Source organism: Carassius auratus, chromosome 30, assembly GCF_003368295.1.
Source record: "Carassius auratus strain Wakin chromosome 30, ASM336829v1, whole genome shotgun sequence".
NCBI lineage: Eukaryota > Metazoa > Chordata > Actinopteri > Cypriniformes > Cyprinidae > Carassius > Carassius auratus.
In genome coordinates, this window is record NC_039272.1 from 9,499,049 (window position 1) to 9,512,990 (window position 13,942).

General features: G+C 37.4%; 1 protein-coding gene across 3 annotated transcripts in view; it reads left to right on the forward strand.

Annotated features, from left to right (window-relative positions):
* The window catches only part of LOC113049133 (ADP-ribosylation factor-like protein 15), a 102,971-nt gene that overhangs the window by 37,034 nt on the left and 51,995 nt on the right, over positions 1 to 13,942 (forward strand). For all 3 annotated transcript variants that reach the window (XM_026211192.1, XM_026211193.1, XM_026211191.1), the window contains exon 4: positions 5,299 to 5,507. In XM_026211192.1, coding sequence (XP_026066977.1) covers positions 5,299 to 5,507 — 209 coding nt within the window. The remainder of the gene's footprint in view (positions 1 to 5,298; positions 5,508 to 13,942) is intronic.

Genomic DNA, 13,942 nt, shown 5'->3' on the forward strand with positions numbered 1-13,942 from the left:
TCTGTTTCCTTAAAGTTCCATTAAATTTACGACAAAACGATTATGAGAATACAATGATGACATCAGAGATGCTGATGTGCCTTGCATTTGCAGGAGAAAAGTTGAGTTCTGCAGGCTTCTGGACCAGCTGGAAAGCAGACGATGAGTCGAGTTTATAAGGATCATGAATGAGTGGCTTTATATTAAGTATTCATATCTCAAATTTGGTCAGTCTCTGTAATAAATGCAGTATGTTGAAGTAGGCTTGGTTGTATTATCCTTTCCTCCCACAGAATCCTATCCCCTTACATAAAAGCCATTTCAATGTTACCTTTTTCAGTGCCTGATAAGAAATTGTACTGTAAAAAATAAAATATATGGTGCTAACTGGTCAAATCTCTCCTGATTAGCTAGAAAAAGATCACGATAATATGCTTCTTTTTTGTTCAAGCATTAAGAAAGGGAGGTAGGATTCTTAAATATGATTGGTCAAGCAGCTTTCTTTTTTTGTTAGTTTTTAGTCAGGGGAATGTTCACTGTATCACTCTGCTTATTCATCTTTTCTGTCTTTCCCAAAATCCCCATCACTTTGCTTCACTCATAAACAGTGTTCCAGTCTTCGAGAAAACAAGACAACAAACAAGAAACATTTGCTTCTCATTTAACTCTTTTTTTTATTTTATCATTTCATCAAAGCTGCTAATATTTTAACAGCAATACAGTAAAACAATAATATTGTAAAATATTAATAAAGTTTAAAATAACTGTTTTCTGTTTTAATATATTTTAAAATGTAATTAATTCCTGCGATAGCAAAGCTGGATTTTCAGCAGCCTTTACTTTAGTCTCCAGTGTTACATGATCCTTCAGAAATCATTCTAATATGCTGATTTGCTGCTCAAGAAAAATGTCCTATTATAATTAATGTTGAAAACAGTTGTGCTACTTGCAATTTTATTGTTTTAATTTTTCGAAACTGATACATTTTCTTCAGAATTCTTGGAAACATTGTTATTAAGATCAATTTAATATGTCCTTGCTGATTTTTTTTTTCTTTGAAAACAAAAGAATCTTACTGACAACAGGCTTTTAAATGGCAGTGTAAATGGCACACACATAATGTAGGAATGAAGTGTGGATTACATTAAATAGTGCCAAAGTATTTTACTCATTTATATTTAAAGAGAACAGAAACCTAAGACTTGGTTATGCTCGGTTGTTTGTACTGTCTGCTGCCTGTGGTTAGATGGTTTCGAGCTGGATACTATGACCTGGGATCTGAGCTGTGGAAAGGCATTTCAAGACCCAAGATGTCTGATGTGATCCAGGCTGAAATGATGGACATTTAATGAGTTAAGATGAAACACTATGCCCTGGAGATGTGGACCGACGAGCAGCCAAGACAGACTGTTTCAACATATCTGGATCTCTCTTGGCAGGTCAAGATAACAGGTCCTAGAAGGAGTAGATTGTTTTTGCGAAATTTCATTTTTAGTCTCCATATGTCTTGGATTATGGTGCCCTGACACACCATGAGTATGTACAGCAGGTACTCCGTTATTTTGTCTGAACAAAACCAGAATGTGTTTTGAATCATGTCTTGGGATGCCTCACAGAAACATCAGTGACTCTGGGTTCTGAGCATATGTTTGACTTCCTGTCAGGGCCATTGACCAATAGGTGGCAGAAGATGTCAGCATGATGATAGATGGGTACGAGATGTGCTCCACTCTCAACTGATGTAAACCACACAGATCCAAATAAATGACCAGACTCGGTCGCATAGTACACCCACTGAACTCAGCAAACTTCTACATACTCCCTGATCCTTGTGTCTTTGTTTATTACGAATTTTGGCTAATTAGATTATGCTTTCATCTAGCAGTGAAAGTGTAGTCAACAGTTTAGGATTAATGTTTGTGTTTATATCCATTCAGAAGAATTCAACTGATTTGTTCCAAAATCAGTGCAAAAAAAAGGTTGAACCTGTAGATAACTGGCATTATATTTTGCAGATTGTCTTTTATTTACACTATGTAGTCAGATTGAGTTTATCTAGTTATCTAGTGGGGAAGTTGTGGCCTAATGGTTAGAGGGTTGGACTCCCAATCGAAGGGTTGTGGGTTCTAGTCTCGGGCCGGACGGAATTGTGGGTGGGGGGAGTGCATGTACAGTTCTCTCTCCACCTTCAATACCACGACTTAGGTGCCCTTGAGCAAGGCATCGAACCCCCAACTGCTCCCCGGGCGCCGCAGCATAAATGGCTGCCCACTGCTCCGGGTGTGTGCTCACAGTGTGTGTGTGTGTGTGTGCTCACTGCTCTGTGTGTGTGCATTTCGGATGGGTTAAATGCAGAGCACAAATTCTGAGTATGGGTCACCATACTTGGCTGAATGTCACTTCACTTTCACTTTAGTTGCTGTTTTTGTGTGTGTAATGGGAAACAGTAAATGGTGTGGCTGGACTGTGGTGGCGCATCTTGATGATCCAAAATGAAGGATATGGCCTCTTATGTTCTTATATACTTGATGTACACTACTGTTCAAATGTTTGATGTTGGTATGACTTTTTAATTATTACTCCAGTCTGAAGTGTGACATAATTCTGCTGATTTGCTGCTTAAAAAACATAAATTATTATTATAACAAATGTTGAAAACAGCTTGTGTAAAAACAAGATTCCGAAGAACAGATTTATTTGAAATTAGGGCTGTCAAAAATAGCGTGTTAACGACGTTAATTAGTTGTTTGTTATTAATTACGTCAAATTTTTTAACGCATTTCATGCATGCGCAGTGTGACAAATTATTCAGGTCAGGAAAGTCTCGTCGATCTCTGAATTCTCAAGATAGTAAAAAACAGCGGCGAGCGCCACGACGAAAACACAGAAGAAGCTTAAGGTTTTACCCCAGTTACTCTCAAATACATTCATGTCAAGCTCGATAAACAGAGACAACTTTGGTAGTTGATACGCTGGAGCTTCTTCCTGTTATAGCGTCCTGTGTTTCACACTGCGCATGCGCAGAACGCCTAGATGCAATGCAGCGAAAATTACAGCTGTTTGGGAAAACATATGCATTTTTTACTTGGTTGAACACCTCCCAAAAACAAGAGTGCCCAGAGTGCTGCTTATGTGATGGTGGCGCATGTTTGTGTTTCTGAGTTCATTCTTTCGAGTTTCCCCTATGCATAATTTCATAGATATGTGGCTATATTTAACCACTGATTTACCACCTAAAACTCTTACACTATCTGTAGTTCAATGGCATGGTTTGATATAGTGCTCAGGTAAATTTGATCCAAGTAAATGTTAAACTTTTGAAATTCAGAAAAAAAGAACCACATATTGATGAATCAATACATGAAAATTATGTATCTGTGTCCTGTTATTTATCTTTTGGTATGCATTTCAGAAAAAAAAATGGTTAGGATTCAGGTGTAATTGCAAATAGTGATTAATCATGATTAATCCACTGAAAATTCTGATTAATTTGGTTAAAAAAATTTAATCATTTGACAGCCCTATTTGAAATTTTTATATTAATTTTTTTAATTTTAGAAATTTATTTAATGTCACTTTTGAAAATTGTAAAAAAATGAAATTTTTTTGCATCTATGCCAAATAAAAGTATTAATTTCTTAAAGGAAAAAAAAGTAGTGTAAATGAAGATGAGAGATTAGTGGATGACACACTTTGTGAGCATGTAGGTTTCATTCACAGATAACCCACACCTAAGGCGTAACCCACAGTCGGGCGTCATTATCGCAAAATGAACCCTGATGGGGTGATCAGATCATACTGAATAGGATTATTTTGCGATAATGATCATCTGAGTGTATAGCGCCCTACTTATTAGTGGACAACTATGGAAATCGGTTGTCAAGCAACGACAACAATCATATATACAGTTTAGCAGTAATTATACATAAACATTTGACCACAGAATGTTAATCTGAATCAAGTATTCCAGAGAGCCATGCATATCAAAGTACAGTGCTAAAAAAGAACCAATACGTAGACTATAGACCAGTAAAACATTTGTTAAACATTTGAATTGACAACCTAGAGTTTTGAAGGAAACCCAAATACATTGTATAGTTCCTTAAAAGTCCTATGCATTTATTCTCTGGAGTGCTATTCTCTTTCATTGTGTAAAAGCACATTTGCACATATTCTAAATCGATTGTTCAGTTCTTATAATCTCTTTGCACGCACATGTAGGATGGCTGAAAATTTGAACTAAACCGGCATCTCCGACCAGGATGTGTTAGAAAACACTGAGTAAATGACCATACTGCCTTTTCACATCTCCCCAGGAGCCATGTGTGCTGTTATTTTACACTAGTTTAGCCTGGCAAGTCAAACCAAATGCTTCTTTTCTGGGGAGTGTTATTTATTTCTTGCAGTTTCCTCTAAACTATTTTGTTTTGAGACTTCAAGACCACTTTTTACAAACATGCGTCATCGTGATCTCACCGGATTTGTCAACAGTTACATGACTTGACTTGTGCTCTGATGGTTATTGTGACAGAATAATTCTTGAAGATTTATTTCTTTTTATATTTAAATTGGTTGTATCTAGTCAGGTTAGGCTTAGTACTCTAAGCCTAAGGGATTCACTTGAATGATTTTAAAACACTCCGAAATCAGCACTGTAACAGCATAATATGATTTACCTCATAGATTGATGCTACAAGGAAAGAGGAAACACAATATTTTACGACATGATCAGTTTTGACACACTTTGGAAATTTACTATTAAATCTTTTTTGATTTTCGCAAGACTGAATCCATGAATGTGGACCTACCATTCAGAATTTAAGCAAGAATGCCTCTTTAATTTCAGTTGAAGTCTTCAGATTTAATTACATTTGAATTCAGGATGCAAACAAAATTGTAATAATTTGAATTCAGTTGAAAACATTTAAACATAAAATCAAGATTTCTCAAGACAAACTTTGAACTCTAGGTTTAAAGAGAGACATGAAGAGAGATAGATAGATAGATAGATAGATAGATAGATAGATAGATAGATAGATAGATAGATATGTATTTAGTTAATACATTTGAATAAATAATTGGAGATGGAAAAACACTTCCCTGCATGCATTACTTGTGTTGGATTTCTTTGATTTAAAACTTCTTAAATTCCTCTTCCCTGTCAATTCAGTTAATCTTTCTGTGGGGTTTAACTTATTAAATTCAAATTCACACTCATAATTGAAAGAGCCAATGCATCACCTTTTTTTTTTTTTTTTTTTGCTTAGGACAGTACATGAATAGTCACATAGTACATAATTGCTGCTTCTCTCTCTGTAGGAGCGGAGACCATCAAGAAATACTGGAGCCGATATTATCAGGGTTCCCAAGGAGTGGTGTTTGTCCTCAACAGTGCTGCATCAGACGAAGAGATGGAGGCGTCCCGGTCTGAGCTTCTCTTGGCCATGCAGCATCCTCAGCTGTGCACACTTCCTTTCCTCATTCTCGCCAACCACCAGGATTCACCAGCTGCCCGTTCTGTAGCAGAGGTATGGTAACTTTCCACACCAAATATAGCTCTATGTTAAGTGCCGGCCATCTTCTCTGTGATCTGCCGCTGTTGAGGGTTGCTGGGCTCTGTTTGTACACACTCTCTCAAGTGTTTGGACTGAGCGCTGGGTAGCGTGCATTTTGGAGAGCGTCCTGTTGCCATGCAGTAATAGCAGTTGTTTATGGTCACCCTTGGAAGATGAGCGACCAGGGTTGGGATAGGATGTTGTGGGGAGCTCCCCCTCCCTACCGCATCCTAGAACCAGAGCTGATGATGTAAACATGCTGTGACGTGGGCCGCCTGACTAATAGTCTCTTTCCACATGCTGAGAAAACCCTGTAGATGTTGTTCTCCTCAGAAGGAAGTATGAACAAGCTACAGGAGACACTTGAAGTTTTCCAAGTATGTATTAAATCTAGACAAGGACGCAAGTATGACAGTCTGGTGCTGTAGTTATACATCTGAGACAGGAAAATATCGATCTTCATACGAACCATGTGTACATTTTTGCAGGTGGTTACAAATTTTGCACTTACTTTTGACGTCAGTTTCAGGTGGCTGAATATTTGGAATAAGTAATATTCCAAATAGTTATTATAGTACATAATAAATTAACTAAAGACTTTTTTTTTAATTGTGTCAGCAGTAGTTATGTCACAGTGGAGTATTGGAGCGTCACATAATGAATGTATGGACTAGTTTTATCATTTTTTGTTAATTAATTAATTATTTAAAGGAAATAAATTGTGGGGGTGCTATTGTGTCTTCGGGAAAGTTACAAATAAATTTACCAAATTTGACATTACTACAGTTTCAATCTGCTTTCTAAAGACTTACATTATGAGATTATTCTAAATTATTTTGTCACACTGACAGACATAGTTTTCTTTTTTTTCAGGTATATACATCTACATTTAGTTTCTTAATAGAAAAATAATATATTCCAGATAATATTATACACAATTTCAAAATGACTGACGGTATATAACACCAGGTATAACAACAGTAGCTTATTATTAACTACAGGTGTTCTGTAAAAAACAACATAAGCTTTCATCCAATCACCAGTCACCGCAAACATGAGATATCAGACAGCTGTTACAGTAATTGTTACAGGATTTTTTCATATTGCTCTGCTTTTCCAATGTTTTTTTCTATGTAAACATACAGTAGATGCGTTTGACTGTTGCACTCGCATCTCTTGCATCGTCTCATGCATGACACGGCACTCTAAAAACCTTGCACTCGAGTTGAAAGAAGTTCTCTCCTGCATGTTTTTCCTATTCCACTGCCCACATTGCATTTTGACAATGCAAAAGCACATTCTGTGTGAATGGCGCCAAGCGATATTAAAGGTTAATCACATGCACTAAAGTTTTGTTGGATCGATCTTTTCTATTTACTGTTATCATTGGCAATTTGGCATATTGTCAAAGTGTCAAATTCTAACATTTGGTAATATTTCCATACAAAATTGTGATTCCTCAATTTCTACTACATAAAATCATGACAAAACATTAAATTCAAATGAATTGATAAAATCTGAAAAATCTCCCATCCCTAGTTGTAGCATATTTGAAGAATTTGGATCCAAAATGCTATAAATCCCTTTTTATATAATTAGAGTAAAAATGTGTTTTCTTTACCAAGAAAGTGGCAAGATGAAAACCACTATTTTCAGTCTTTCATGTAGCATCTTTAGGTTATAATAGCATAAAAAATTCAAAACGAGATTTATATGATTTATTATAAATTTTATAATTTTTTCCCCCAAAATGAAATACATCCATGACATGTTTTTTTTTTTTTTTTTTGACTATTGCAATACGCTGTATTAACAAAAACATACAGTAAATGACATTAATAAAAACACACTGACAAACTATGCATAATCGAATGCGACTCATTTGCGATTATGAACACGATATTGTATAGCTTGTCAGTGATCTAGAGAAAGTCGTGACAATTTTGGTTTTATGGTAACCCATACTCAGAATTGGTGCTCTGTATTTAACCCATCCAAGTGCACACACACATCAGTGAGAAGTGAACACACCGTGAACACACACCCGGAGCAGTGGTCAGCTATATATCCATTTGGACTTGCCTTGAAGCCTTCCTGCCTTGGAATGCTGCTTTCAGATGCAGCGTAGGATTCCGGGTGTATTCAAAACAGCGCCATTACCGTCTACAGTGTGTGAAATGATGCACTGTGATTGGTTGAAACAACATATTGCATTATGCAGAGAAGGGAGACTGTAAATTTTGTGTAAAATTAAAAATGGACTTTTCAATACCAACCATATTCAAGACTGATTTTGGCAGAAAAATGGAATTGAAAAAATGGAACCAAACTCTTAAATACATTGAAAGTACAATGTAACCTATTTATTCCCACAATAACATGCAATAAAGGCCTTTATGAATGTAAAACTTGATCACGGCTGGATATATATTTCACATACAGAAACAGATCTAATCAGCACTGACTGCAATGCAGATTATAGCTCATTTGGAGTGTGGGTGTTGATTGATGGATAAAAGTTCTCAAAAACTCACTCCCTGATGACCATTTGTCATTCATGGATTTTGCCTTTGTCAAAGTTACGCTGCAAGTTCGCTTCCACTATATACGGTTTATACATGCTCTGTGAAACTGGCCTAAGCAAAGGGAAGTCATTGTGTCATTGTGGTTACATCTGAATGTGACACCTGCTTTCCTCCAGTGCGGTTGTGTTCAGTGTGGGATGTTTTGGCTAGCCACCTCCACTTTCTACTTGTGTTTCACTGCTAGACTCTCTCGACGGAAGAGGCATGCATTGTGGTCGCAGTGAGAACTCAGTTGGCGATGAGAGAAGGAGCCTGCAAAGCATTTCAGACAAGCCTGTTGCCAATTCTCGACATGAGGAAATATGCTAGAGAGCTTTTCGAAAGCTTAAGTGCTGATGATGGAAATGAGTATCACACTATACTCGAGCGTGCATTGTTATGTGCCAGATATAAGATCATTACAACATGTCTGCGGCAATGCTTAGCATCTCATAGGTTTTTACAGACAACCACTAATGAAAAATAGCAACCGACTTGATGCTGGTCCACTTTCCCTATCGATTTGTAGTCTATGCGCCTATAGGGTTGTGTGTCACCCGGTCAGCAGATATCCTGATATTGACCAATGGCACATGTGACATGTACTGTTTGACTGCATGCTGGAGAGAATCTTGTATGTGGTGTTGACTTCAGTCAGCTGGCGGGCAACCGAGAGAGACCACACAAACCCCTCTTTTGTTTAAGCTCATAAACGTGGTCAGTTGCGTCTGATCAGCACAAACCACATTACTTGGGAGATTGCCATGTGTTGGTCTATTTTTAGAAGTTGAAGTCACAGAGAGCGATTGACCTCTTTTAGCTGTTTGCAAACACTTCCAGAGCCACGTGAGTTTGGCTTATAGAGGCAGTGAGCCCTGCCACAGGCCTTTTATTTAATCACGGTGTCATCTCTATTCTTGTTGTAGGCATACTGTGTATCCTGTCACAGTGAGGGATCAAGTCCCACAAGTCGATCCGCACTTAACTCTGACATACTTGCCAATCGCATTGAATGGGATATGGCCTGACTTAGTTTTCATTTGTAGCAGGTTTGAATTGTCACCTTATTTTTGTTTGATTGCATTTTTTTAAATAAGGAAAAAAAAAAAACTATAAATAAATTAAATATATTAGATAAAAATTCAGAACAGAAGGGTTGTTTTTTTTCACAATTTTTTTTTTTTTTTTTTTTTGAAATAACTGATTTCCACTTTCATGTTGTGTGTAAGAAAGTATTGTTTGACCCATCAAAGCAGAGAGGCGGAATAGTAAAGCCGGATATCCGAGACCGATTTGATCCCTGAGAGGGGAACTGGCATTTGTAATCGCATTTCTCACTTCCTTTTTCCTTTCCTCTTTTGCTCCGCACACTCCTTTTGCTTAGATTGTGCATTTAAATGTTTTATTTTGTGTCTTGTTCCACATATTTTTTGAGGCAGAAACTCTTCACATTCTCTTGGAGGTTTTGAAATGCTTACACACCTAAAGATTTCAAGATTTGCCATAATAAAGGAGCTTCCGACAGTTGAATCTTTATTTAAACAAACCTTTCAAACATTACTTGCCATCATAAATAATCCAGATGTCTTGTAGAGAAGCTTTCGTGCAGAACTTGCGTGCTTAATATTAAATGAAAGATACTAAATGTCAATGAGTCAGTGTACAAACAAATTGTGTGCTTAGCTTAGCTTTTTTGCTTAAGGCCATTGCACAATGAGTCCAAAATCTTTGCACGTTAAAAAATAAATATGACCTTATGATGTGTCGATCACGTTGGCACAGTGCCTCTAAAACATTCATCTGTCATAAAAAAAAAAATTGGATCGGGTTCGAGTTTCTGCATTCTTTGCATCCTTAGCATGTATTTAGAGAGAAGTTTTGACTATTGAAATCCCCCGAATTGTCAAGTTCATCCACTTTGTCACGCAGCACAAAGAACTGTAAAAATCCTTGCACACTGAGTTCACATATATTAGTGGTCTTCTTTTTAATATGTTGTTCTACTATTGCTAGCAAAGCATCAAACTGAGTCACTGACATCCTGAAGTAAACTTTGAATCCCCCATAATCCCACTGCTCCTTATTAAGGAGGAGGAACTCTCCTTCCTCATTATATCTGAGGATTGGATGGACCTAGTATTTCCTTTCTTTTTCTCTTTTTAAGAAGCTAAAATCATCCCACTCTAGTGTGAAACCAACAAGTAAGTGATTAAAACTGCAATTCATCGACTGGCCGCTAGAGGCTGGCTCCAAAAGGGAGTCAATCCCATAGACTCCCCATGTTAAAATGGCCAACGTTACAGCAGAATTAAAAAAAAAAAAAAACGTTTACAGACTGGTACAAAATGATTTTGGTCTACATAGCAAATTTTGCCCTTCATGACAACTGAGCGGGATGAGTTTTTTTTTTATAACTCATTCATTTAAATTATATTAAGCCTTAAAGTTCTGCATAATTAAAGGCGTGGCCACTTGAGTGACAGGTGGATTGCCGCTGCTGACACTGTCCATTTTCAGTGATCTGGGAGTGACGTGCAGTGATGTGCTGCAAGATGGCGAAAGCTTTAGTGTAATGGTACACTAAAGATGGCCAAGCTAAGAACGTTCCTCTTTGTAGATGAATTAAAATGTACAGTATAATTACTGTTGTGCACCATGCCATCTGATTCCATTTTGATAATCAAATTCTTCTCTCAGACATATTTGGGGTTTTAAGAAGTTCTCTGTTTTTGTGTAGCAGGTGGTGTTGTGGAATTGTGGTTAAAAGCATGATCCAGACTCATGTGGTTTACTGCAAAGGCTCAGTCACCTTGTCCAGAGAACTGCAGAGACTAAACACCCTTCAAACTCTGAGTCATGATGTATAATCTGCAGGTCATCACTGCCCACTGAGCAGCTACACAACTGACTCTAATTCTTCTCTCAGAAGTGCCACTGCCATCTGTCATAACTGACCGGATTGGAGCTTTCGTCACAAAGTCTAAAGCTAAAATTACATTTGAACGTAGCTGTGACTCTTAACATCTTATGCTATTGAAAAACCTTTCTGGTCTGTGTTGAGTTGTTTCACGTCACACTGAATGCTGTTTACAGACACACTGGTCCTGTTTAATGTTTGAAGCAACAGTTTAGATGTTTTGTATATGGGACATATCCGTTTATAACACCTGAAATCATTTTTACTCTGAAATGTGACAGATATTATGTGTTTCTGAGTTAAGTTGTGTATAGGTTTTCCCAAGCAAAGCAGAACCCAGCATGTTGTTGTTGCAAGCTAGTTATTAGCGCTGCCTGGTATAATTTTATGGCATAATGTTGGCGACGTCTAGTTTTTACATTGCCGCAGACCAGTTTAAAAGACTCGTTGGACCTGTAAAGGCCTCACTAAGGCCCTGTGTGTGACTTGTTTTCTGGAGGGAAATATTCATGGGACGGAATTCCTTGTTGACACCAATCTCCTGCTGTTGGGGCCCTAGGAGAAAGTGGGCAGAGAGAGGGGCGTCATATGTTGATATAACGCCTCAATAAAGAAGGCTGTGTAGATGTTTTGCCCAGATGCACTGGTTCTTGTTTTCTGAAGGTTTCCTGTATGAATGCTCAAATGTTGGGCTAAAGATCTTATCTTAGGATAGAAGAACTCAACTATAGTTTCACCCACAGCCAGTGATGTTCTAGAGGTGATGACACCATTGTGCAAGTCTCTAGATCCATTTCAGATGATCTGATCCTAGTGGTTGGTGGAAGCTGGACTTTTAATAGCGAAAATGCTCAGGATGTTTGCAGACCTGCAGGTTACGAATGCAATTAAAAATAGATAAATTATGAATAAACAAAGGAATGAAGTGGTATATGAATCTGATCACAAGTAGTAAGATGGGGGCAGTCGATGGCCTAATGGTTAGAGAGTCAGACTTGTAACCCAAAGGTTGTGGGTTCGACTCTCAGGTCCGTAAGGGATTGTAGGTGGGGGAGTGAATAACCAGTGCTCTCTTGAGCAAGGCACTGAACCCCCAACTGTTCCCTGGGCGTGTGTGTGTGTTTGTTCACTGTGTGTGTGCGCACTTGGATGGGTTAAAAGCAGAGCACAAATTCAACACATCCTTACCTTTCCTTTGGTGATGTTTGATCAGATTTTGGTGTAAGGTCCTCTGGTTTTGTAAACATGAAAATTAATTAATTTATTATTTTCTGTAACATCACCTGAGTAGTACAGTATGCTTCAATATTATTTACAACAGGAATTTTATTTTCATTTTGTTTAAAAGATTTTTGTTATAAGAATGACATTAAAAACAACTTTTTGCCCCAAAACCAATCCTTTTCTGGCAAAAAAAAATAAATAAATTTCAAAGTCAACAAGTATGTAACTGCTGAATGTAACATTTCTAATAAGCCAAACATGTCAGCCTCTGAGTAGTATCAATATTTATTGCAGTCATATACCTTGATTACACTTACTCCATAAAATTAGTATAATGAACTATGCAAAAATAATTTTAAATGTCTCCAACACATTTTATAATTACCCAGAAATTAAACCCATTATCACATCTGTCAAAAACTTTCTTTAGTATCTGTGAGTTGGTATATTAGAACTAAAAATAAGATTTTTCCGTGTTTCTCTCACAGTTTTAATCCTTCCACATTGCCGACATGTTTGCTACATCTTTTTGCTTAGTATTATTATTATTATTTTAAATTTTTATTTTTTAGCTATTTCTGGCCGAATCATTTCATTTGCCGAACATTGGGTGCATCCCTAATTATTACCTTACAATCCAGCCATTTTCAAATGCACATCATTTGAATATCATGACATTGATGTCTGTCAAGAAATAACGCTCACAATACACAGAAGTAGTAATGAAAAGCAGAGGTCCTGGGAATACATGCATTTCTTGGAAAACACGCACTACAAGATGTTTTGACTACTGTACATTATTGCTTTCCGAGAAGGAGAAAATAGCTGCTTCAGCAAGCTGTCTGTCAAAGACCATAACATATATATATATATATATATATATATATACAGGTCCTTCTCAAAAAATTTGCATATTGTGATAAAAGTTCATTATTTTCCATAATGTAATGATAAAAATTAAACTTTCATATATTTTAGATTCATTGCACACCAACTGAAATATTTAAGGTCTTTTATTGTTTTAATACTGATGATTTTGGCATACAGCTCATGAAAACCCAAATTCCTATCTCAGAAAATTAGCATATCATGAAAAGGTTCTCTAAACGAGCTATTAACCTAATCATCTGAATCAACTAATTAACTCTAAACACCTGCAAAAGATTCCTGAGGCTTTTAAAAACTCCCAGCCTGGTTCATTACTCAAAACCACAATCATGGGTAAAACTGCTGACCTGACTGCTGTCCAGAAGGCCATCATTGACACCCTCAAGCAAGAGGGTAAGACACAGAAATAAATTTCTGAACAAATAGGCTGTTCCCAGAGTGCTGTATCAAGGCACCTCAGTGGGAAGTCTGTGGGAAGGAAAAAGTGTGGTAAAAAACGCTGCACAACAAGAAGAGGTGACCGGACCCTGAGGAAGATTGTGGAGAGGGACTGATTCCAGACCTTGGGGGACCTGCGGAAGCAGTGGACTAAGTCTGGAGTAGAAACATCCAGAGCCACCGTGCACAGGCGTGTGCAGGAAATGGGCTACAGAGAAGCAGCACTGGACTGTTGCTCAGTGGTCCAAAGTACTTTTTTTCGGATGAAAGCAAATTTTGCATGTCATTCGGAAATCAAGGTGCCAGAGTCTGGATGAAGACTGGGGAGAAGGAAATGCCAAAATGCCTGAAGTCCAGTGTCAAGTACCCACAGTCAG